The sequence below is a fragment of the Ictidomys tridecemlineatus genome, chromosome 8 (genome assembly GCF_052094955.1).
Source record: "Ictidomys tridecemlineatus isolate mIctTri1 chromosome 8, mIctTri1.hap1, whole genome shotgun sequence".
Taxonomy (NCBI): domain Eukaryota; kingdom Metazoa; phylum Chordata; class Mammalia; order Rodentia; family Sciuridae; genus Ictidomys; species Ictidomys tridecemlineatus.
In genome coordinates this window covers 10,292,511-10,317,312 of record NC_135484.1, presented here as the reverse complement: position 1 = coordinate 10,317,312, position 24,802 = coordinate 10,292,511, and the positions used below count along the sequence as shown (strand labels likewise).

Genomic DNA, 24,802 nt, shown 5'->3' with positions numbered 1-24,802 from the left:
GGGGGTAAGGGTCCTTGCTCTGTCTACCACATACAGAAATAAATGAAGGGTAAGAAAGGGTCACTGAACAAGTAAATTAAACATTTTGTGATGTTTTAAATATAAAAAATATTAAATTACATGAAAAGAACCACATAAGAGGGAAGACTGAAAGTAAATGAAATGAAATCTTTAGGTCCGGGCCTTGTCCAGGAAGATACCTGTGTACGGTGTTGAGTTGGAACTCAGTAAGGCAGTGCTCCGGTCATCTCCAGGCTCCTGTGTAACCTGCAAAGGAACGTAGAACGGAGGGAAGACATGGAACAAATTTTAAATACCTAACTAACCCAAAAACGGGCAAGAAAGGAGATAAAAAGAACACAAAGCAAGTGGAATGAAAAGAAAACAATTTGTAAGATGATTGATCTAAGTGTAAAGAATGCCGTTTGAGAAATCTTTAGCTCAGAATCTTAAGAAAATTACCTACAATCACAGAGTAGAGAGCAGTCCTGAATCCTGGCCTCTGGGACCCAAACCCCATCATGTCCCAGCTCTGGCCACCTCTAGGATATTCCCTTCACTCCCCCACAACCACCTGGGCTCTGCTGGTGATGAGACCCCCTTCCTCCAAGGCACCCACATCCTTCTGGGACTGTTTCCACGTGATGGAAAGTTCTTAGTTTCTATAGTTGCTTGTGTGGCAATGAGGAGCACATCCAGTAAGATCAAATTAACCTGTAAATGGCCATAAGCACATGTCTATGCCCAAGTCCTTTTGTGTTGGCAGCTGAACGTGCTGCTTCTGGGACAGCAGTGGCACCCAGTAGCACATTTCACAGAACAATAAATCACACACCTGCAGAGAAGAAACCATTCCCTGGCACAGACAGAACCCATTTTGCACTCGGCAACATCCCACGCACCGCAGCGAACACTTGCATTAGTGCCAATTAATCTAAGGTGGTTCAAACTCAAGAGGCCTGAATTTGCTCTCAGGAATCAAAGTGGAGGTGGGGAAGTGAGGAAGGAGGAAGAATATGGCTTTGCTTGCTAAATGGAAACATCTATAGGAGAGTCCAGTGTCTTGGTACTTTAAGAATGAGTGACACCCTCGCTTTCTGCACTTGGATGTTTTACCAGCTTCCTCACAACAACAAACGAAAGAGAAGAGGCAGGGAATGATCTAAAGGCAAGGTCGCTAACAATGCAGGAAGGTGCACCTTGGAGCAGGACCTATCAGCAGACAGGCATCGCAGGTCTTACTACACCCAAGCCAAAGCGGAAATCAGGCAGCATCTAAAGATCCCAAATACATCCAGGTCCTCATACGGGTGCACATGGTCAGAGCAATTAAGGCGTGGTATGGTGAACGAAAGTCTTGCACCTCTTGCTGTTTTGAATCAAAAACAGACTTGCTCTTGATGTTTTCTGGTAGTTTCATACTCTCCCTTCAATGGGACCTTCCCAACAGACATTATATATTTGGTTGTTCTTCAGTTCTTTCCCATATCTATTGTTTTTAGGTGAAATTCATGACCATTAGTGCCTTCTCCCCAACAGAAAAGGAAAATAGGCAGTTCCCACTGTGGATTTCCCTTCCCTGGCACTCTCTGGCCACCCGTGACACTCGCCACTCAAATCAGCCAATGCTGTTGAGACCCACTGTGCACCAGACAGGAGGAGAGACGACAAGGATGCCCAAGGCCAGGCCCTGTGTCCTCGAGAGCCCTCAGTGGCAATGCTCTCAGCCACCACAGGGTGATGACAGGATTCTGAGCTCAGCTGTGGCCACTACCCACCGCAATGGTAGATCAGCCCCAGTTGAGCATATTTTTCCTATAAAAATCAGCTTATTCCTTCCTTCTTATGCTTCCACCCAAAACCGTTTCAATCAGCAAATAGAACTCCACACTGCTGGTGGGAAGGCTAAATGGTATGACAATTTGTAAAACAGCTTTGTACTTTCTTTAAAAGTTAGATAGACACTTACCATGTGACCCAGTAATTCTACTCCTGGGCTTTTACCCAACGGTAATGAAAACTTAGGGTTACACAAACACCTACACTTAAGTGTTACAGCAGCTAGTTCATTGTCACTGAAACTATCAACAACTCAGACGTCCAGCAACCACCAATCAGATAAATTGTGGTAATTCATGGCACAGACACCACTCAGGAATAAACAGGAACCAGCTATCCATATATACAACATAGCTGAAAAACGCCACACTGCAATATTTTAAGAAAAAAATTATTAAAGCATAATAAATCATTGGATTTGAAATCCTTAGGGATTCAAAAATTATAAAAGGGCAGGGGATGTATGCAGCTCAGGGTTAGAATGCCCACATAGCATGCACAAGGCCCTAGGTTCAATCCCCGGAAAAACAAATAAAGTACATAAATATTTTAAAGTTTGTTGAAACCAAGAAACCTTTTTTGAGAAGCAGAAGAAGGCAGGATAGTGACTAATCACACAGGTAAGCTCACATCCTGGACCACATCCAGCCCATGGTTACTTTGATTGATGCCATTGGTTCTGTTTTTTTTTAAACACAACAACAGGTCCAGGTGATGAGGTAGGTTTTCTTGTCATTGTTGTTTGCAGTGCTAGGGATGGACCCAGTCTCATGCTTGCTAGGCAAGCACTCTACCATTGAGCTACATTCCTACTCCCCACCACCACCACTTTTTTAAGAGTCTTGCTAAATTGCCTAGGCTGGCCTCAAAATTTTAATCTTCCTCCCTCAGCCTCCTGAGTAGCTGGGATTACAGGTATGCACCACCACACCCAGCATGGTATAACAATTTGAAGAAGGCCAGACCAATGCCTACCAAGTTACACTAATAAAATTAATGCATATACAGTATAAATATAAGACTGATCCCGAATGTCTTAGAAATAGCCCATTAAGGTTGCCTTCCAGGTCTGTGCCTCTCCAGATGAACTCAATGACAGCCAAGGATCAAGGCATCAGGAGACCTGGACCTGATGGCTTACTCTGTAGCCAGTACAATTCCATTTCTTCAACTGAATCATGAAACAAGCTGCTGCATTTTCTAAACAAAGAGGAACTTTGAAGAAGCAGGTGTTGAGATGTCATTGTTCTTCTGTGTGGCAAGACTGCAAGACTTTGGGGAAAGGAGTCGTAGCTCCTGGCATAATCTGAATGAGGATGCTGAGCATTTTCTTCCCTTGTGTCCAGAATTGTGACACGGTCATAGCAGGGACCTTAAGAACTCTTCAAGGATGTACAATAATATCAAGCAATTGCATTAAAAATAACAGGGTCACGAGAAAGAGTGAAACTCTAATTAAAGGAGTTTTGGGCACATCTGCAGCCTATGAGCTTGGGGTTGAGAATAACCCATTTTTTATCCCATCAAACAAACTGAGAACAGACATGTGGACTTTTGGCCACAACCTCACCTCAGGGGATTACCCAGATAAGAACCTGATAGATCTCAACTTGCATAAGTCAAGAACTTCTCATTTCAGTTTCCTCCACTGTGGAGTGAGATTTAGAACAGATCCATGTGCCTTAGCGTCAGTCCCACAACTTATGGTCAGGAATGGAACCCCAGGAATGTGCAATCCATGCAGTATCCTCAGAGGTTCCATGCACATGGCCCATGGCTCTGAAACACACTCAGAGGATATTGCTATTTATCCTGGCTCTAACAGCTTATGGTAATGCCATTCACAAGTGAAGCTAAAGTTGGAAGTGATATCACTAAATCCAGTGTTGCTACCAACACTTGAATCAGAACAAAACATAAAGAAAGAAAAATTTCAAGGAAAGGAGCGAAGCTATAAAATATTCTGATTAACACTTCTTCACCCTACATTCAAACAACTAAAATCCTATTATTGTCTCATTTTCCATATTAATAACTGAAAGATTTAAACAGAAAATCTGCATTTATCCATAAGAATGAAAATAACATCCTCTACTAAATTACCTTCCTGAACAATGTGCATGATTTTATATTAGATTTTTATTTTTTGTTTTGAGACAGGGTCTCCCAGAGTTGCCCAGGCTGGTCTCAAACTTGTGATCCTCCTCAACTTAACAAGTAGATGGGATTAGGCATATGCCACTCTGCCCAGTTTAGGTATTTAACATATAATAAGGACCAGATGAACTTTTGAAAATGTGAGTAGACAGATACCAGGAATCTTTTGAGCATTTCCAGTGCCCAATGCCACCTCCAAAATATCGGCATCCCCCGTCTGGCTGGAACCTGCAATTCCACAATGGAAGTTTTATCCCTTTTTCGCCCTTGCCCATGAGTCCAGCTGGTTCTTAAAAGTGCATGAGACAAGGAGCACGTGAAGCCCAGGCGGTGGTCAGTGGCTTCTGAGTCCCGTCTCATCAACCCCATCCACTCAGGCTTGGTCTCTGGTCATCGACTGCGGGACTCCTCCCATAGAGCCAAGATGAGGCTGCACAGTCTTCTTCACCTGGGCACCTGGGCAGCCTCATTTGACTGGAGTTGCCCTAAATTTCATCTGTCACTTTCAATATTGGTTCAATAAACATTTTCTGTAGTCTGTGGTTTGCGAGCACAATGCTCAGATGATTGCCTGAGAACAAGAGGGGAAAACATGCCAAAGGTCCTACGGACAAACTCTGTCCTACTTTTCTGTCCTAAAGTTGTGCCAAGAGTTGCATGGTAAAGATGCAGATGGTGCCCATTTTTTATAGGAAAACAAATACAAAAGGCATCCTATAACCACAGAGCAGAATACCCAGCAGTAAAAAGCATAGCTACTTTCTACAAAATGGATGTATCTTCGGACGGGATGAATAATTAAAAGAAAAAACTGAAAGGGAAGAAGAAAGCTAGACCCAAAGACCCCATGAGGAATGGAGAGTGAGGACAGGAGAAAAGCACCTGGGTAGAAGTTCTTATCAATGTCCTCGTTAGTCAGCTGTTTGTCACGAGAACAAAATATCGGAGATATAAACTTACAAAAGAAAAGGTTTATTTTGGCTCATGGTTTTGGAATGTCCAGCCCAGGATTGGGCATATACATTGCTCTGGGCCTCTGATGGGGGCATGTGACATGTTCACCTCGTGGCCAGGAAGCAAAAGAGAAAGAGGCAAAGGCCAGGCTCCTCAATCCCCTTCAAGGGCCTGCCCCGGCTGATCCAAAGACTGCCTGCAAGTCTCCACCATTTCACTGCCTCCCCATGGCACCACCCTGAGGACCCAGCCTTTAACACGTGGGCTTTGGGGGATGTTCAAGATCCAGACTGTGGCAGTTCTGCTTATTGGGGTGAGTGATGGGGATTCAGGCATCCATTATACTGCATGGGTGGAGAGTGACTCGTGATAAAGGACCGTGGTTAACCTAGTTCCACGCTAAGGTCTATGGCAGGGGGTGGGTAGCAATTTTGTCATGAGAGCCAGACCAAGGATGATAAAAGCTATTACCTATAGGCTCCTTGAAATAACACCAGGAACCCACCTCATTGCAAGAATTCCTTAAGCACAGAATCTGATAGACAAGAGGCATTGCACAGAGCACAAGGCTCAGAGTTCAACTCCCTGAATTTTTTAGAAAAAAAAATTCTAGAAGCCAGATGTCGTCCACCCATTTGATGATTTAATTCATGTTACTCATATTTTCTTTACTTTTGAAAGAAAGCTGGGAATACCCTAAGGAACAATCTAGTTCTAAAACTAGTAGAGTAAATAAAAGAAATGTTCTATAACTTGATTCTAAAAGAACAAGAGAACTATATTAGCAGATTGACAGTATTCATGGGTTAATTAAGAAATCTGTTGGTGCTGTTAAGAACGTGGCGTGCTTTAATTTAGATTGACATTCCTTAAGATATAGGTATAAACCATGTTCATTCAATAATGGTGAGATGTCAGGGAGTCTATGAGAGACTGATGTCTAGAAAGAGTGCAGCCGAGTCATACGTAAAATACGCTCTGGATCACAACTGGTGCTCAAATCAAAGCTACATCTTTGAAACAGTATTCAGGATGTGAAACTGATGCACACTTGAGATAAAAGAAAGGACTTAAAAGAGAGAGTGATTAAGCTGATTTGAAACTAGTTTAAAAGGAATCATCTAATCAGGTTTGTACTGTGGCTAACATTTTAAATATGGTCACCACAGCTGTAAGGGGAGGGTTAGAAAAGTCCTGTTAATTATTTATTATGTTATCTATTGGACAGAATTCTAAAGAGTCAGATAAAAAGAATACATTCTTGGCAGGAGCACTGAAAACATTTCTAGACAGTCATTCAAAAACTATTTCAGAAATAGCTGGATCTTTTCTTGGAGTTTTTATGCCCATCGCTCCCTTAGTGCTCCCAGCATCCCTGTAGATGAAAGCTCCTCTTATCCACAATCGCGATGAGGGTTATAGAGATTAACTTCTTCAAAGCTATTCAGCTACGGAGCAGCACATCTGAGAGAGCAGCTGGATCTGCCTGGGTCCACCATTATCAGGCCACCATGGCACAGGGGTGATGCGCAGTCTCTCGAAAGAGATTCCTGATCTGAACAGGAAGAAGAGCCCCAAAGCAGACGCTTAATGTGTAGACTTCTCCTGGACTCCTTGTTTCCACTGTGGCTCCTGCCTTCCGCAGAGCCTGGTGTCCCCACGGTCTCTCGGCTTCAGTCTCTTCAGACCATACAGTACTCATCTTCTGCTCTGGCTGGGGTGGAGAACTAACTGCTGCATAGGAAGGCGTTCAACCAGTCCTTCTGAGGAGGCCCACCTCCAGGAGGTTCCTGCTACCTCTCTGGTTCCAGAGGTGTCCTAGGGTTTAGGGCTCCATAAGCCTACATCTGGGTTCCTTCCTTGGGCAGCTTAAGTTTAGCTTCCTCTCTTCTGCAAAATCTCTGGCCATGTCCATCTACTGTAGAACCTCCACAGCCTGGTGGCCTACAGAGGCATGCTCTCCGATTCTGTTTCTACTTGTATGTCTATGCCTTTTTTATTCCATTGTCAACATTTTAATGCTGTTGTGGAGGAAGCAGCTATAAATGTTTGTTCAATCCACCATCATCCTTAACTGGTTTTTGGAAACAAAAATTTGTTCTTGGGGGATGAGAAAAAATGTGCCCCTAAGTGCTCACGTGAGCTAAGTTTTACACAAAGGCCACCTTCAATGTGCAAAGTAGGAGGACCCACAAGCTCAAATTCTAAACAGGTGAGCTGTATCCTTACTGCAAACATTTTTGCAAAAATGACCACCTACAAGCATATGCTCCCTTTTCAAGCTTGGAGAAAAAGAAATAAGAAAAATCATCCCCAGTCATTCCCAAATCTTCCACGTTTCCAGTTCCAAGGCCATCATTGGAAGCATGAGGTAGGCCATTTTCCACAAAGCTTAGCCACTTATTTTAGGACAAGACTATGAAATGGTGCCACCTACTAAACTGTACATCACTAGGGCTCTGGTACTTGGAAACTTCTAAATTTTGAAACTATACAAAAGGGACAAAATACTTCATTTTTAAAGATAATGAATGCAATTTCTTCCCATGGTCCATTAACATCAAAACCAAGATAACCAATCCAGTTGTCTGGGTTGTGTTTCTATATCCTAAAAGGGAGAACTTAACTGGTTCCTGACATTAATTGCTTCACCTGACCTTTTCCCCTGGCATAGGCAGTTAGACAATGGACAAAAAGAGTCTTGAGCAGACATTAGTCACAAAACCTAATTTCCTGACTTTCCTGGCCATGCCCACGATAAAGAAAAACTATAAAGAAAATGAGTTTACAAGATGCCACCTCCATTACAAACCTCCCTAACAGAAGACCCTTGGAAAACCTTGTCCTGAGAGTATCCTGGGAGCCTTTGTCTCCAGTTACCATAGGATTTTCCTTCCTTCATTTGGAATGATGAGGTCGATACCATTCAAATTCCCAAAGAAACTTTACATAAATTATAATAAAAGTATTTTAAAAGGTGAAGATACTCCATGAATGTTTAGCATCATGCTTTATTGTCCTAAGATCTTGTACATAATGGCAGCTTTGCAATATTTTCACTGCAGAATAGGGAAATTCCACCTCTCCGAGCCCCGCACGTGAGAGGAAGGAAAAGTCACAAATGGATTTCACTACTGCCAATCATCTCAGGTATTAAAAAGAAGTGAGGAAAGATGCTCCATATCACATGGGATTAGGGAACTGCAAATTTTGCCCTTATTGTACAGTTTCAATATAGACAAAATCAGAATACTGACGATGCCAAATATTGGCAACTATGTGAAGCAACAGGAACACCCATTTATTGCTGGAGAGAATGCAAAATGGTATGGCTACTTCAAAAGACAGTTTGGCAATGTCTTACCAGATTAAACATGCTCTTCACCTGAGTCAACAATCATGCGCTTGACATTCATCTGAATAGATTGAAAACTTATCTCCACACAAAATCCTGCAACACGTAATTATAGCATCTTTATTCATAATTGCCAAAACTTGGAAGCAGCCAAGATGTGCTTCAATAGATGAATGGATAAACTGTGGTACAACCAGATAATGGATTATGATTCAACGCTGAAAAGGAACAATCTATCAACCCATGTAAATCGGGGAGGAAATGTAAATGCAAATGACTAAGAAAAGAAGCCAAGGTGAAAGGTTACTTCCTTTATGATTCCAGTGATGGAGTCAGCTGCCAGGACTTGGAGGAGAGGGAAGAATATGTAGGTAGAGCACAGAGGATTTCCAGAGCAGTAGCTTCATGGAGGATATGGGTCTCATTCACTTATAAAAACCCATAGAAAGTACATCACCAAGACTGAACCCTGAATTGCACATGTGAGAAATTTGTTTTAAAAGTGTTCATTCTCTGGCCCTGCCCTGGATCTTGGGAATTCCACCCTGCTGCATGAGGGACCAGGATTCTGCACTGGTAATAAGTAGCTCAGGGAACTTTGACACAGAGAGACCAACACCCATCTGCAGACCTGCCAAACTGCCAAACAAGTGTTTATTTGAGTCATATCTGAACAATCCCCAGATCTGCCAAAGCAGGAAAACAGCAAAAATCCAACTCCAATAATGAAAACGTTCTACTAATGTGAACACATGAGGACTCTGCCAGGGCTTCTGTCTTGCTGTTGAATGAATGAATAAATGACGAATGGATGAGCCTACAGACCTACCTGCTCGCGTCCCTCACAACAAATCAAACGTCCAGACGAAACGGGATACCTGTCACAACGTGAACACGCTAAGGAGTGTATTTCCTTCTCTTTCTTTGCTGCTGCAATACTACATCTCAATGGGAGAAGTCAGGTTGCTCCTGCCTCTGCAGTAGCTGGGCCTCAGAGCAGCCTCTCTCCTCCAGTGCTAACCTGGCACACTGCCACGCACTACCAAGGAACATAAATCCGACTCTGGAAATCCTTGCAAAGCCACATTTTTACTGATGACTCTAAAAGAGCCCCAAAGGGAGCCCTCGCAGTGATACACAAGGAGCAGAACGTGCCCCAAACCCCACTTCCCGATTTCTCCTGCAGCAGTCTTGACACTATGAGGCAGCGCATCAGCCCCCGTCTTCCCCATGCCCATGCCCTGGCCTCCCGGCGGCCCCTCCTACCTTTTACCCTGGCTCCTCCTCTTCTGGCCTTCCTGATCTTTCCATTCTTCGGACAGTAGAACTTCATATTCTTTAAATCATAATACTAAATCCACTCTCTCCACACAACCGACACAGCAGCCTCCTCGAGTTCTCCCTTCGCTTTGCAGATCAGCTGAGAAGGCCCAGGGCACGATAAGAAAAAGGACCTTCCTCAAGGCAAGAAAGGTGCGTGGGCTGTGGGCTCTTTGAATAAGCAGCTTGTCCCTGCGGTTGGTAAAGACTGAGAATATGTCCCATCAAGAGCTGGTCCCTCCTGGAAACAGGATTCTCTTTCAATGTCACTTCTTGGTCCTGCACTTCTCATGTGTCCTCTGCAATCGCTCTGGTCTGTTTCCTTTTATGTTTTCCTCCTGGGGAGGGGGGATGGTAAGACCCTCGAGGGCAGGTGCTCCGCCTTTTCATGGTTGTGTGTGTGTGTGTGTGTGTGTGTGTGTGTTGTGTGTGTGTGTATTGTTGTTGTTCCCTCCACAGCTCATCACCACGAATTTGAAATGAGGTGTGGACAAATCATGGGTAATTTCCCAAAGAGTTTGGGTACTATTTTGGCCTTTCCTTTCCAGAAAGAATATGCCTGGGGAGTAAAAAGGCAACCGAGTCATCTATGAATACAAAGGACAACTGTGTATGTAAATATATGATAGGAATAGTCATTCAAACATGAAATTGATCCTAGAGGACTCATAAAACAAACTGCAGGTGATCCAAACGGCTCCTGTGGATTACCAGCCAATTAATTCTACTGACACCGTACAGGGAACGGCTTAGATTACAGCAGGTTGCGAACGTGGGTGATGCCAAGTCACTGCCCATCACCTGCTTTCTGCCGATGTGAGGAGTGTGTCTGACTGGGGGCCAGATGCACAGCCACCACTGTGCCCTGCTGTCGGCGGTCAAGCCAGCCGGAAGGACTTGTGCCTGAAGACCCCAGATTCAGGGAACTGGTCTCTCCCTCCAGCCCCCAAAACACCTGAGTGGGAGCCACGGGAGGAGGAGATCGGTGCGGCACAAGGGAGGAAACTAGCAGGGGTTTCAGGCTCATTAGTGCCAAATGACACAAAATAGTCAAATGCAAGAAGTAGGTCAGTGCAAAAGGAAGGAGAGGCTCCCGCAAAAATCACCGGCTCTCCACCTGACGCAGAGCCTCGCCTGAGAGTCTGAGGGAAGCCTGGTGCTTCTCCCGCACACTGGGGACGCAAAGTGGCAGCCACCACCTCCCGGCCAGCGACAGCGACCAGAACTCCCCGCCCTCGGAGCCGTGTCAAATGCAGTTCACGCAGAGCAAAATTAATGCTGTAAACGAGAGACAAAGTTCACTTCTTAGCAACTCTCTAATGGGCAATTACCTCTTCTCCTGGCTTTCATTTCTTTTTCCTTTTTCCCTCTAGCGTTAAGGAATAGCAGGCAATAGAGGATATGAAGGAGACTGCAGTTTTATTTAGTCTGGCTAAGAAGACAGCTTTTATGCATTTTCTGAGGTGTGTATAATTACAGGTGCAGTTAATGTGCTTAAGAGCTTAGGGGAAGCAATTGTATATGAAAGATAACTTCCTAACAGACAGCTTTATTACAGCCCGCCCGCCAGCGCTCAGCTCCGGAATTATGCACACACTCGGCTCCGGGCCCTCTGTCCTGGCGGGGCTGGGCCCTGGAAAGATGCTGCTGCCTGTGCAAATGTTTGACTGCGAGCACAGCTGGGCCCCGGGGTCACAGCAGGCTGCAAGCCAGCCTCGGAACCTCAAGGAGCTGACGGAGAAAGGAAGCCAGCAAAGGGCTGGCGTGAGGGACCCAAGATCTGGGCACCCACCAGGGAAACCGACAGGAGCCACTGCAGCCAGGAATTTGAAGAACACAGATGAGGAGCACGGTCCAAGCCCTCCTCAGAGGAAGAAGGGATGGTGGTGGGCGTTCCAGCAGCAGCCACCAGGTGGGATCGGCCCCTGGGCCTGGTAGCAGTCAGCACCCGGAAAGTCCTCCCGTCATCGGGGCGAGCATGGACACACTGCTGCATTCTCCACGGGCCCCTCCTCTGTGGGCTGGGCTACCAGGTGGGGAACACTTCCCTCCCAGGCTACTGCCACCCATGTCCCCCACAGGGAGAAAGAATCACAGACTTCATTAAGGAAAGTGCAGCATGGCTCAGTTCTTTCACGGGGCTGGACACAGGCACCAAATGAATGGAAGAAAGGACCAGAAGAAGAGGAAGAGCCAGGAAGAGCAAAGGAGAAAATCGAGAGAGTAAAAGACCAACCGGCTGACCCTGTGTCTCCTCTCTCTGTCTCTGTGTCTCACACACTCAGAGACATGTGCCTAACTACACAACTGAGGGCAGGGGGACGCAAAAACAGAGGATGCTACGCTGAGAGACATGAAGACACACCAGAAAATCTTCAACCCGAGCCCAGTGTGGTCCTTGAAGGGCTGAGACAGACTGCTTTGTTTTTCCAATGTCAGAGCCCTTGCTTTTTTGCGACTGTAAGCACAATTAATGATATCATTTCTGGGTACTTACTACATGTTCTGGCTAAAATGAGGCTGAGAACACCCTGTCCCTGTCCACACAGGTGGTTAATGGTCTGGGAGAAGCAGCAGTCCAGGGCCAGACTGGATGTGACAGTTCACAGCCTGCCTATTCCAGGATTTTCTTGCAACAACTCTCTAGTTTTGTAGAAAAGCAGAGGGTCTAGTCCATGACTTGATTCCTTAGTCTTTTAGTTAGTTCTGTGCCTGTCTGGATCCCTACCCTCAAGAACTCTCATTGTCATGGAGAATACAACACTCCCCACCCCCTTCAGTACTGGTAGCCCCAGGCCAGTTTTTCCTCTCCCAAAATTCTGTACAGGTTAAGTAAGCATTAGGCGAAAGAGATCTGGGATGATACTGTTAGCCTTGTTTAATCCGGTGGAAGAGTACCAACAATGGTTACTGGCTCTCCACTTTTCCATTTTACCTTGTAGCTTTCATCTTTAACATCACCTCACAGTCTAAAATGGCTGCTGGACCTCCAGGCATCACGTTCACTTGGAAAAGCTAAAAGGGACCCCTTGCAGCTCCCCTTAAGCAGCCTTCTTGGAAGTTACACTAACATTTCTGCTCTCATATGGCTGATCAAATCACAGCCAAAGTCATATCCTGGTACAAAGGAAACCAAACAATCTGGCCTTTGGCTGAGTACACTGTCACCTTCAAGTAAAACCAAGATGCTCTTTAATTAAGGAAGAAGAGAAAACCGGACTCGGGGAGACTAACTGAAATGTTTTCATTCATTCAACGAGTGCTACTGAACATCAACCCTGTGCAAGTACTCCCCTGCAGGTCCATGCCTGGCCCTCGGGGATCTTCCATTCTGACTCTGGCAGACACAGGCCACGCTGGCCTTTCCAAGCAGTCCTGTCTTGGCAATATGTCATCAGGCAGGAGCTGCTACATCTCATCCTTAGGCTTTTCTTGACAGATGATCATTTCCTGTGATCCCCAAACTTCCAGGGATGTACATCAAGCCCTGTGAGTGATTCCCCAGAAGCACCCTACAATATAACCTAGAAGTCCCCGTGCCAGGTGGAGAGAGGGCAGGAGGGGAGGCAGCACACTGGAATTCTCCTCAAGGATCCTCACCATCAGCCTTGGCCTCTGAGCTGGCTTTGCAGGATATTTTCCAGAATCCCCTTCCCTGTATGGTGCTGGGTTCAGCTTGAACACAGAGACGCTGTGCCCAAGATGTAGAAGGTGGAAGTCAAGCAGGAGTCATGGTTTAATGTCTTGAAGGCACACTGGCTGCTCACTCATCTATTGTCTTATTTTTTCCATTTTTTATTTTGGAATTTCACTGCACATGACAACTAATGTTTGTTCTCAGCTTATGGTGGTTCCAAGGAAATTCAGAGACAGTGTTCAACATGCTGCCGTGTGTGATATTACAGAGATAATGGTTTTGGTTGATGGATGGTTTATAAAGATAGGTAGACAGTTTTTAAAATACACTGGAACTTCCATCATACTGTCCTGAGAGTTCAAGCTGTGGGCTATCTAAAGGTAAAAGACTACAATAACGAGGCCTTTGCTATTTACAAACACTTATGTCCCCAGTTTTATTTATCTATTTATTTATTTATTTTTGGTTCCAGGGATAGAACCCAGGGCACTTAACCACTGAGTCACTGAGCCACATCCTCCACCCTCTTTTACATTTTATTTAGAGACAGGGTCTCACTGAGCTCCTTAGGGCCTCACTAAGTTGCGAAGGCTGGCTTTAAACTCAAGATCCTCCTGCCTTAGCCTCCCAAGCCACTGAGATTAAAGTATGTGCCACTGTACCTGGCCAGTGACCAGATTTTATTAATGGAAATAAAAAACTTTATGCTAATCTTCCTACTACCTTGAACAATATAATATTCAGCATAAAAAAGTGTCACAAATACAATATGACTCAACTTTAAATATTTTTTTAATTTTTAAAATAATTTTTTAGTTGTAGGTGAGCACAATACCTTTATTTTATTTATCTTTTTAATGTGGTGTGAGGATCAAACCCCATGCCTTACACATGCTAGGCAAGTGCTCTACCACTTGAGCCACAGTCCCAGTCCCACTTTAAATATTTTTAATTTTTAAAAAATACTTTCAGCCTGGCACCATGGTGCATGCCTGTAATCCCAGCAGCTTGGGAGACTGAGGCAGGAGGATTGCAAGTTCAAAGCCAGCCTCAGTAAACTTAGCAAAGCCCTAAGCAACTTAGCAAGATCCTTTCTCAAAAAATCATTTTAAAAAGCTAGAGATGTGTTTCAGTGGTTAAGAGCCCTTGGGTTAAATCCCCAGTACCCCAAAAAAAAAAAAATGGATACTTAGAAATACTTGAAAATGCTTTTTTTTACCATAAAGTTAGCTTTTATAGATTTTGACCTCACTTTTAAAAATCATATTTAATAAATAGGTGCATTTTTAGATAACAAAATGACTGCATTTTCTATAGGGAGAATTTTGTTATTTAATTTCATATGTCAATTTAAATTTATTTTAAATAAATAAAACACTTAAGGTAAGAGTGCGTGGAATACTTCTTGCTTGGAAAAGAATGAATCTGAAGATTATCTTGACAAACTCATTATTAACAAACTCAAATTATTAATAGAACAGCGTTTCCCAAGTTGTGTTTTACAGAACAGAATGCTAATAAATGTTACTTGGAACAATGAAGAATGTTTCTTTCATCGGACAGGCTTGAAACCCCTGGGTGCTGTGTTTGGATATGAAGGGTCCTCAAAGGCTCACGTGTTGGTCCCCAGGCAGCAACATTCAGACGTGGAGGGTGGTGAGGTGATTGGATCATGAAAAGACTCTGACTCGTCAGTGGATTAGTCTATTGACAGCTGCTGGGAGGTGGTGGAAACTGTAGGCAGGTGGGGTCTAGTTGGAGGAAGTAGGCCCCGGGGGAGTGTCCTCAGTGACTATCTTTTCCCTGGTCTGTTCCTATCTCTCACCTTCTGCTTTCTGGCTGCCATGAGCTGAGCAGCTTTCCTCCACCACACCCTCCCACCATGACGTCCTGCCTGGCACAGGCTCAGAACAATGGAGCTGGCCAACTGAAACCTACAAAACCATGAGCCACAGTACGTCTTTTATCCTTTGAGCTGTTCATATCAGGTATTTTGGTCGTCAGTGACAAAAAGCTGACTGATACGTCTGGGTAAATGAAATCCACATTAACTTCTTGACCTCAGGAACCCTCCATGATGATGTAAGCTGGCACACTTCTGACTCACCAAGAAGAGGTAGAAGAAGGGGGATGTTCCAATTTTATTTGACATCAGAACCCATTTTGTTAAAATTTTTTGAGGAACCAGAATGCTAAGTAATCTATTTGGGAAAGTATCCCAGGAAAGTTATAAAATATATTAAGACAACTTTTAAATCAATAATAGACAACTTTTAATAGATCTATTATATATAAAACATGTATTATAGATAATATATACAATTTATATGTATATAATTACAGATACAAATATATGTACTCGAAACTTCCAGTTTATATTATACAAGTTATATTTATGTAAAACATAAATTTTATATGTATATGTTATAAAATATATTATGGAGCTAAGGATGTGTAGCTCAGTGGTAGAGTGCTTGCCTAGCATGTGGGAGGCCCTGGGTTCAATTCTCAGTACCACACACACATACACACACACACACACACACACACACACGCATATACACACATATACATATAATATTATATAGTATCAAATATTATATATTTTTATCTAACATATACAAATTTCAAGTTGTATATTGACTACATGTTTTGACTGTTTTATTGAAATTACTGCTTTATTATGACATATCATTATTCCAACAGAAACAATGCCAAGAATATCAAAGCTCATTCTAAAGGCAAGCGTAAATAACTAATTTGGGGTTTCAACTTCTAATAACATAATAATTTGTATAGATTAGACTGCCAATAATGTGACTTTACTCTTTATTTATGAAATTATTTCTTGCCAGCCTACATGACACCATCAGGCAGGAGTTCAGTGATGACATGTACAAAACAATGGTGTTAATTCTATTTCTAGCTATTAGATGAAATAAACAACCTGAAAATACTCCCACTAAAAATATGTATTAAGTGTAGATTAAAGGAGCAATATCAGAAAGGGTTATGGTTTGGGTATGAGGTATCCCCCCAAAGTTCCTGTATTGATACGGGAATATTCAGAAGTGAAGTCACTGGACTGTGAGAGCTGTAATCTGATCAGTCCGTCCTGGTTTGAATACACTGAGAGGCAACTGCAGGCAGTGGGGGATGGCTGACGCAGGCGCTGGAAGGGCTCATGCTGCCGGCCGCCCTGCCCTTGCCCTCTCTAGGTCCCAGCCGAGGTGGGCAGCTCTCCTCTGACATACCCTTCGACAATGACGCTCCTCCTCTCCTAAGCCCAGAGTGATGGGATCAGCCAACCGTGAACTGAACCTCGAAAACCAGGAGATAACAATAATCTTCTCATCCTCTAAATTGTTCCTGTGAGGTGTTTGGTCAAAGTGATGAAAAATTGACTAATGCAGCAGGATGAGAGACCAGGAGTTCATCAATTCCACTCTCCCCACAGAAACCCACCTCACAGTTACCCCTAGATGGGAACACTTTGTGAATATACCAGCACTCAGGAGTGAGACTGAGACACCCCCTCAGACTGCATAGCTAAGAAAGTCACATTCAAAGGTTTGAGGAACAGACCTCTTTACCACACCACCCTCCTCAAAGCCCACACAGCACCATACAGAAAGGATTCCATGGACACACAGTGTCAAACGTGAGCTGGAGGCAGACATTCAGCTTCCTTGCTGTTCTGGAACCCTTCAAAGGGGGCTTGCTTCTGTCTTATCCCATGGAAAACTTTGGGAATACCAGTAGGTCTAAACTTCCTGTTAGAAACAAACAACAGAGATGGGGTTCAAAGTGACTTCCATGTGGCTCTTGGATATTGCTGTGCATTCTGGCCATGGAGATACCATTCCAAAGAGACTAGCCAATAGCACTGCACTTCAGGAAGCACGGTCCATAGGTCTACCAGGCTCAAGTTCCTAAACAACTTCCCCACACAACCCTGGTACTCATGTTTAGTCCTTCTAGATCAGCAGCCAACTGCAGATGAGTGGTTATCATAGAAGGAATGAAGAAACCACAGACTTTCAAAATAAATCACAAAAATGGCAGTAAAAGGTCCTTATCTATCAATAGTTAACTTGAAAGTAAAATGATTAAATTTTCCAGTAACAGACCAAGTGGTTGAATGGATTTCCAAAAACAAGATCCAACCTCATTGATCTTTAGAGACTCACTTTTCTAGTAATGACACACATAGACAAAGGCAAGAGATCAAAAATATATTCCTCATAAATGGAAACTGAACAAGAGCAGAGGTAGCTATACGTTAATGTCAGATAAAATGGACTTTAAATAAAAAACTATAAAAAGAGACAAAATTATCACAAAATGATAGAATGGTTAGTTCAGCAAGAGTACATAACAATTATAAATATATGGGCATTTAACATCAGAGCACATAAATACTGAAAGCAATTATTAAGTGATCTAAAAGAAAGAAACTACAATACTATAATAGGTAAGGAACCTTAATATTCCACTTTCAACCATGGGTAAATCATCTAGACAGAAAAACACTAAGGAAACATTGAATTACACTTTAGACCAAAAAGATCTAATGGGTATATACAGAATATTCCCTCCAATAGCAACAGAATAATCATTCTTCTCAAGAGCACATGGAACAATCTCAAAGATAGACCACAAGTTATGCCACAAAACAAATCTTGACAAATTTAAGAAGAGTGAAATAATATCAAGTATCTTTTGAGATCACAACAACATGAAACTAAAAATCAAACAGAGGATAAATCTTGGAAAATATACAAATATGTGGAAATTAAACAAAATTCTCAGTGTGATCAATAGGTCACAGAAGAAATTTAAAAGAATATAAAAAAATACCTGAAACAAATAAAAAAGGGAATACAATATGTCAAAATTTATGGGATGCAGCAAAGGCAGTTTCAAGAGGAAAATTTATAGCAATAAACTCATATGTCAAAAATAAAGATCTCAAGTAAACAATCTACTATTATCCTTTGAGGAATGAGGAAAAGAAAACAAATCAAGCCCACAAGGGAAGGAAATAACAAAGATCAGAAATAAGGGTAATAGAGACAAAAAAAATAAAACTAAAAGTTAATTTTTTCAAAAGATAAGGGAAAAAATCAATAAACCCTTAAGCTAGACTATGGGGTGTGAAATAGAGGACTCAAATAAACAAAATCATATATGAAGGAGGAGACATTACAACAGATACAAATGATTATAAGAAACTACTTTGAACAATTATATGCCAAGAAAAAGTATAATCAAGAAGCAATGGAGAAACTCCTAGCCATATAAATCAAGACTGAATTATGAAGAAATGGAAAATCCAGAGAGAGCAATAATTAGTAATGAGACTGAATCCATAATCAAATGTCTTCCACTGAAAAAAAGTTTGTACCAGATGGCTTCACTGCTAAATTTTAACAAATACCTTAAAAACTAATATCAGTTCTTCTCAGACTTTCAAAAAGCTCAAAGTGGAGGGAATAGGTCCAAATTTATTTTATAAAAACAGTACTGCCGGGCTAGGGAATGTGGCTCAAGCGGTAGCGTGCTCGCTTGGCATGTGTGCGGCCCGGGATCGATCCTCAGCACCACATACAAACAAAGATGTTGTGTCCGCTGAAAACTAAAAAATAAATATTTAAAAAATTATCTCTCTCTTAAAAAAAATAAAACAGTACTGCCTGATACCAAAGCCAGACAAGAACACTACAAGAAAATTATAGAACAATATCCATCACGAACATAAATGCAAAAATCTTCAACAGAATATTAGCAAAGTGTAAAGATTTGTATGTGAAATATCCTCCCAAAAGCTATTCCATGTTAATACACGAATGTTCAGAGGTGAAATTATCAGATTATGAGAACTATAATAGAATCAATGGATTAATCCATTTTGTCATTAATAATTTGGACAACTGTATGGTAATGGTAGGAAGGTATGGCATGACTAGAGGAAGTAGGTCATTAGGGGTGTGCCTTTAGGGTTTATATTTTGTTTCTCTGCTTTCTGGCTGCTACAACCTGAGCTTTCCTCTGACACATGCTCCCTGCATCATGTTCTGCCTCACCTTGGGCCCAGAGAAATAGTCAGTTAACCATGGACTGAGACCTCTGAAACCATAAGCCCAAAATAAACTTTTCCTCTTCTAAGTTGTTCTTGTTATGTATTTTGGTCTCAGTAATGAGAAACTGATTAATACAAAAACAAAATTCAACAATACAATAAAATAATCTTTCACCATGATCAAGTGGAATTTACCACTGGGATGCAAGGATGGTTCAACACTGACAACTCAACAAATGTAATACACCACATTAAAAAAAAAATGAAGGATAAAAATTATATAATCATCTCAGTAGATGTAAAAACAGCATTTGACAAGTCTTTCTGATTTTAAAAACAAAAAAAGAAGTTCTCAAAAAATTAGGTATAGAGGGGCTGGGGATGTGGCTCAAGCGGTAGCGCACTCGTCTGGCATGCATGCGGCCCAGGTTCGATCCTCAGCACCATATACAAACAAAGTTGTATCCGCCGAAAACTAAAAAAAAAAATTAATTAATTAAAAAAAAAAGATAAGGTATAGACGGAATGTATCTCAACACAATAGGGTCATATGTGTCAAACCCATAGTTAACATCATTATCAACAATGAAAATTAAAAGCTTTTTCTCTAAGACTGGGGACAAGTATATCCATTCTAATCACTTCTTTCCACCATAGTACTGAATGTTCTACCCAGAACAATTAGGCAAGATAAAAATATAAAAGGTATTCTAACAACAATGTAAATGAAATTGTCTCTATTTGTTGACAACATACTATACTTTATAGAAAAAAAAACTTCACCAAAAAACAATGGGACAGATCAATGAATTTAGCAAATTTACAAGATACAAAATCAACATAAAAATAAGTAATTTTTATATGATTATAATTAAGCTGAAAGGGAAATTAAGAAAACAATCCCATTTATAATAGTAGCAACATAAAATTATTCATAAAGTTAATCAAATATGTAAAAGACATGTATATTACAAACTAGAAAACATTGATGAATTTGATGAATTACCAAAATACAAAATAATCTTGTGTTCATGGATTAGACAAATTAATACTGTGAAAATATCCATACTACTTGAAGCTATCTACAGATTTGATGTAATCCTTCAAAATTTCTATCATTTTTCACAAAATTAGAAAAAAACTATCCTTAAATTTGTATGAAACTACTTTAGACCCCAAATAGCCAAGACAAATGAGCAACAAGAACAAAGCTGGACTCATTATATCCATGATTTCAGAACATATTATAAAATCATTTTAATCATTTAGTCCTGGCATAAAAACAGACTAATTGACCAATGGACTAGGATAGAAAGTCCAGAAATAAACTCCCTGCATTTATTTTTGGTCAACTGATTTTTGATGGTCACCAAGAACACACAATAGGGCAAGTACAATTTTCAATAAACCAGGAAACTGGATATCCACATTGGACAAACCAGATAGGATCTTTGTCTCATAATTTACATACAAACCAGCTCAAAATGGATTTAAACTTTAATTATAAGAAATGAAACTATAAAACTACCAGAAGAAAACATAGGGTAAAATCTCCATGATAGTGGTCTGGGCAACAATTTGAGAGATAAAACTCTCAAATCACAAGCAACAAAAGCAAAAATAGATAAATGGGATGACACAAATTTAAAAGTTTCTGCACAGCAAAATAGACACCCCACAGAATGGGAGGAAGAAAATATTTGAAAACAATACATCTGATAAAAATTTAATATCCAAAATATTTAAGTCTTATGGTTTGGGTCTAGAATATCTCCCAAAAAGTTCAAGTGTTGAAAAGTCCCCAGGGCAATAATATCTAAGGATTGGACTTTGAAAAAATGATTAGATTATAAGGGTTTTAACCTCATCAGAGGATTAATCCATTTGATGGATTAATAATCTGAATGAACTACAGAGTGGTAACTGTAGGCAGGTAGAGCATGGTTGAAGAAACACTCTCTCTCTCTCTCTCTCTCTCTCTCTCTCTCTCTCTCTCTCTCTCTCTCTCTTCTTCTTCTTCTTCTTCTTCTTCTTCTTCTTCTTCTTCTTCTTCTTCTTCTTCTTCTTCTTCTTCTTCTTCCTCCTCCTCCTCCTCCTCCTATTCATCTTCTCCCTCCTCCTCCTCCTCCTCCTCCTCCTCCTCCTCCTCCTCCTCTACCATGCTCTTCTGCCAAATAACCATAGACTGAACCTCTGAAACCATGAGCCAAAATAAACTTTTGCTCCCCTAGTTGTCACAGCAACCAAAAACTAACCACCACAATAAGGAATTCAAACAATTCAATAACAAAAGAACAAGTAACCTGGTCATTTTTTGACCATTCTTTTTAATCTGGTCATTTTGAGGAAAGGACTTAAACAGACCTTTCTCAAGATATACAAATGGCCAATAGGGACATGGAAAAATGACTGGTATCACGAAACATTAGGAAAACGTAGAGTAAAACCATAGTGAGATATCACCCACACCCATTAAAATGACTTTTATCAAAATACGAAAGACAACAAGTATTGGCAAGGGAATTGTGAGTGTGAACACAAATTAGTACAACCATAGGGGAAATGGATGAATCTGGAGGATATCATAATAAGCAAAATAAACCAAACACAAAAGACAAATACTACATAATCTTACTTTTATGTAAAATCTAAAAAAAAAAAAGTTGAAATTACAGAAGTAGAGAGTAGAATGATAGTTACCAGAGGCTGGTAGGTGGGGAGGAGGAAAGGGGCAATTCTTTGATCAAAAGGTACAAAGTTTGAGTTGGATGGGAGGAAAAGAATTTGATATCAATTGCAAATCAAGTTTATTAGTAAGGTTAACAACAACAGTGTTTATTATTTATTTTAGCTAAGTCAATAATAATGTCATATATTTCAAAATAACAGTAAATTTCAAATATCTCACTATGGAAAAAGAATAGGTAAGCAAATAATGAATATGTTAATTAGCTTCATTTAAGGTATACATGCCCACATTGTATACCTGTTCAAAATATTACATTGAAAAAAAATCACATTGTACTTCATGATTCTATATAATTATGATTTCTGAATTGAAAATAATGTGAATAATTTTTCAAATAAAGATAAAGATAAACAGCAAATATCATATCAAGTACATAACTGAACTTAGTTAGAAGAATTTCACAAGGGCCAAAATTGAGCTGTAAATTAGAAACTGGAAAGTGAAATCTGTCTGTTTTGAAGTAGGAGTTGTTCCAACTGAAACAAGAGATGTGGTTTTTAACTTCTCACAGGCACAAAAGAACTTAACCCCCAATAAGACTGAGAGCTAAAATTGAGACTCTTATGAATCCATGACCCTTGAATGGCACATTCTCAATGAAAGAATTATTTTTTTAATCCAGCCATTGACCCAGAGGGATACCAAGGAAGTTTTTTTAATTACTGATTAGTATTGAATCAGAAATAGACTACCCGTGGAATTTAAATTAAGGGTTCTTCATGTAAATTTGGCTTCAATTTATAGGATCACACAGATCACAAACTTCCATGCCAAAAAAAAATAAGATAAAAATGCTTCCAAACTGCTAACATCTTTAAGGTTATTTTCAGAAGCAAACACAGAATTTTCAGGACAGGTTGCATCACAAGTCCAAGCTACAGAGAAGTTCACAAAGGTAAACCCCATACTCATAACTCAGAGACATACTCAGAACTCAGAACTTAAAGATACAGGAGGAAACAATCCTCTCAAGGGAAAAGGCTCAATAAGCACAAAAACCACACAAAATTCCCCAAAGAACTTTAGTTGATATAATTAGATGGAAACTATATGCATAAGTACATTTAAAATCATTAGTCTTAGAATAGGGAAACTATTAAAAGTAACAGACATTTGAAAATGATTCAAACAAAGATTGTAGAAATGAAAAATTCAGTCATTGTGATTTAAACCTCAATGGATAGATTAAAAAGCATCTCAAACACAACAGAAGAAAGGAATTGGTGAATTGGAGATACATCTGTGAAATATCCAGAAAGAGTCAGAGAGAGAGAAAGAAGTGTAAAATGGTCTGATTTGAGATAAACAGACAGTAAAATGAGAAGATCCAACAAATTTCAAAACTGAACCAGACAAAAAACAGAAAGAGGGAGGAAAAGACAAAATTTGCCTAATTGAAGAAAGACAGGAATCCTGGAACTCAGTAATCCTTTCAGATAGCAAACATAACAAATACAAATAAGTCTGCACTTAACACAATGTACAAAAAACTGCAAAATTTTATTTTATTTTTAGACCATTTTTATGTGAAGCATAAAACACAGACTTTCAAAAAAAGAATGATAATCAAATTAACAACAGACTTTTCAACTGCAATAACAGAACTCAGAAAACAATGGAAGTATTTTCAAAGTGTTAAGAGGAAAAAAAAATGTCCTCTTAGAACTTTAAACCCAGCCAAACTCTTATTAAAGAATAAGGAAAAATAAAGACATTTTCAATCAAACTGAAACAGTTTTTAACTAACATATTTTCATTTGAAAAAAATACAACCAAGTATTACTGCATCATGAAAAAAATTGAACATGGAAGAAAAGAGCGACAGTGTATCTGTGGTATGTCTTTGCCAAAATACAGCATTGAGATGTCTGTCATTTCAAAAAGGGAGCAATTTGGATCATGAAACTGCCAACAAAAAATGAAATTAAAAGAAGAAGAAGATTGAGATACAAGAAATGTGACCAAAGAAACTGGTGAATATTCAGATATTTATGAAGAAGCTTGACTAGAAAAGCAATGATAGTAATGACATTCAAAAACAGAAGTCAGTAAAAACAAAATACTGGATGTAAATATCATGGTTGATGTTAAAACATTTTAAGATATTAGATGGTAAACCATTAGTCTGGAAGTATATACATATAATGCTTAATTACTACGAAGCATCATTTTACACTCTTAGGGTAACCCATAAGAAAACAGCAACAGGATGCACAGCTACCCATGGCACTAGCATTGGGAGTAAAAAATAAAGAAAACTAAGTTAAACAATAAAGTGGGAGAAAAGAAAGTTAAACAAAGGAAGGAGAAGGTAAATAGAAAGGAAAAGGTAATAATGTGTATTTACCATGTAAACATTTTTCAAATTACTTTTTAAAATCAAAATCTGGGTATATATCTTTATAACAAATGTGGTTGAAACATACTATTAAAGGCTATGAACAAAGGAATAGATAAAAGACACGAGGAAAATAAAAACCAAATGAAGTCTAGCCCTGCTACATGAGACAGAACAAATTTCAAGGGAAAAGCCTGACTGGGGAAAGATGTTCACTCATAGGGACAGAGGAAGAGATGCTCAGGAAGACATCATTTTAAATGTACATCTGTTTAATAAAACAAGCTCAGATATATAACAGTGTTAGAACTAGAAGAGTAAACAGATTCGTTCAAAAACATGGTGGAAGACCACAGCACGCAGCTCTGATC

The 24,802-nt window shown here is 40.4% G+C and overlaps 1 protein-coding gene across 7 annotated transcripts in view; it reads right to left on the bottom strand.

Moving 5' to 3' along the window:
- The window catches only part of LOC144365983 (uncharacterized), a 114,892-nt gene that overhangs the window by 21,489 nt on the left and 68,601 nt on the right, over positions 1 to 24,802 (bottom strand). For 5 of the 7 annotated variants that reach the window (XR_013424726.1, XR_013424729.1, XR_013424731.1 and 2 more), the window contains one exon: positions 201 to 267. The exons of the other annotated variants lie outside the window; for them this stretch is intronic. Coding sequence is in view for 2 of the 5 variants with exons in the window: in XM_078018842.1 (XP_077874968.1) it covers positions 201 to 267 (67 nt within the window). In the remaining 3 variants the exon portion in view is untranslated. The remainder of the gene's footprint in view (positions 1 to 200; positions 268 to 24,802) is intronic. 7 annotated transcript variants of the gene reach the window in all.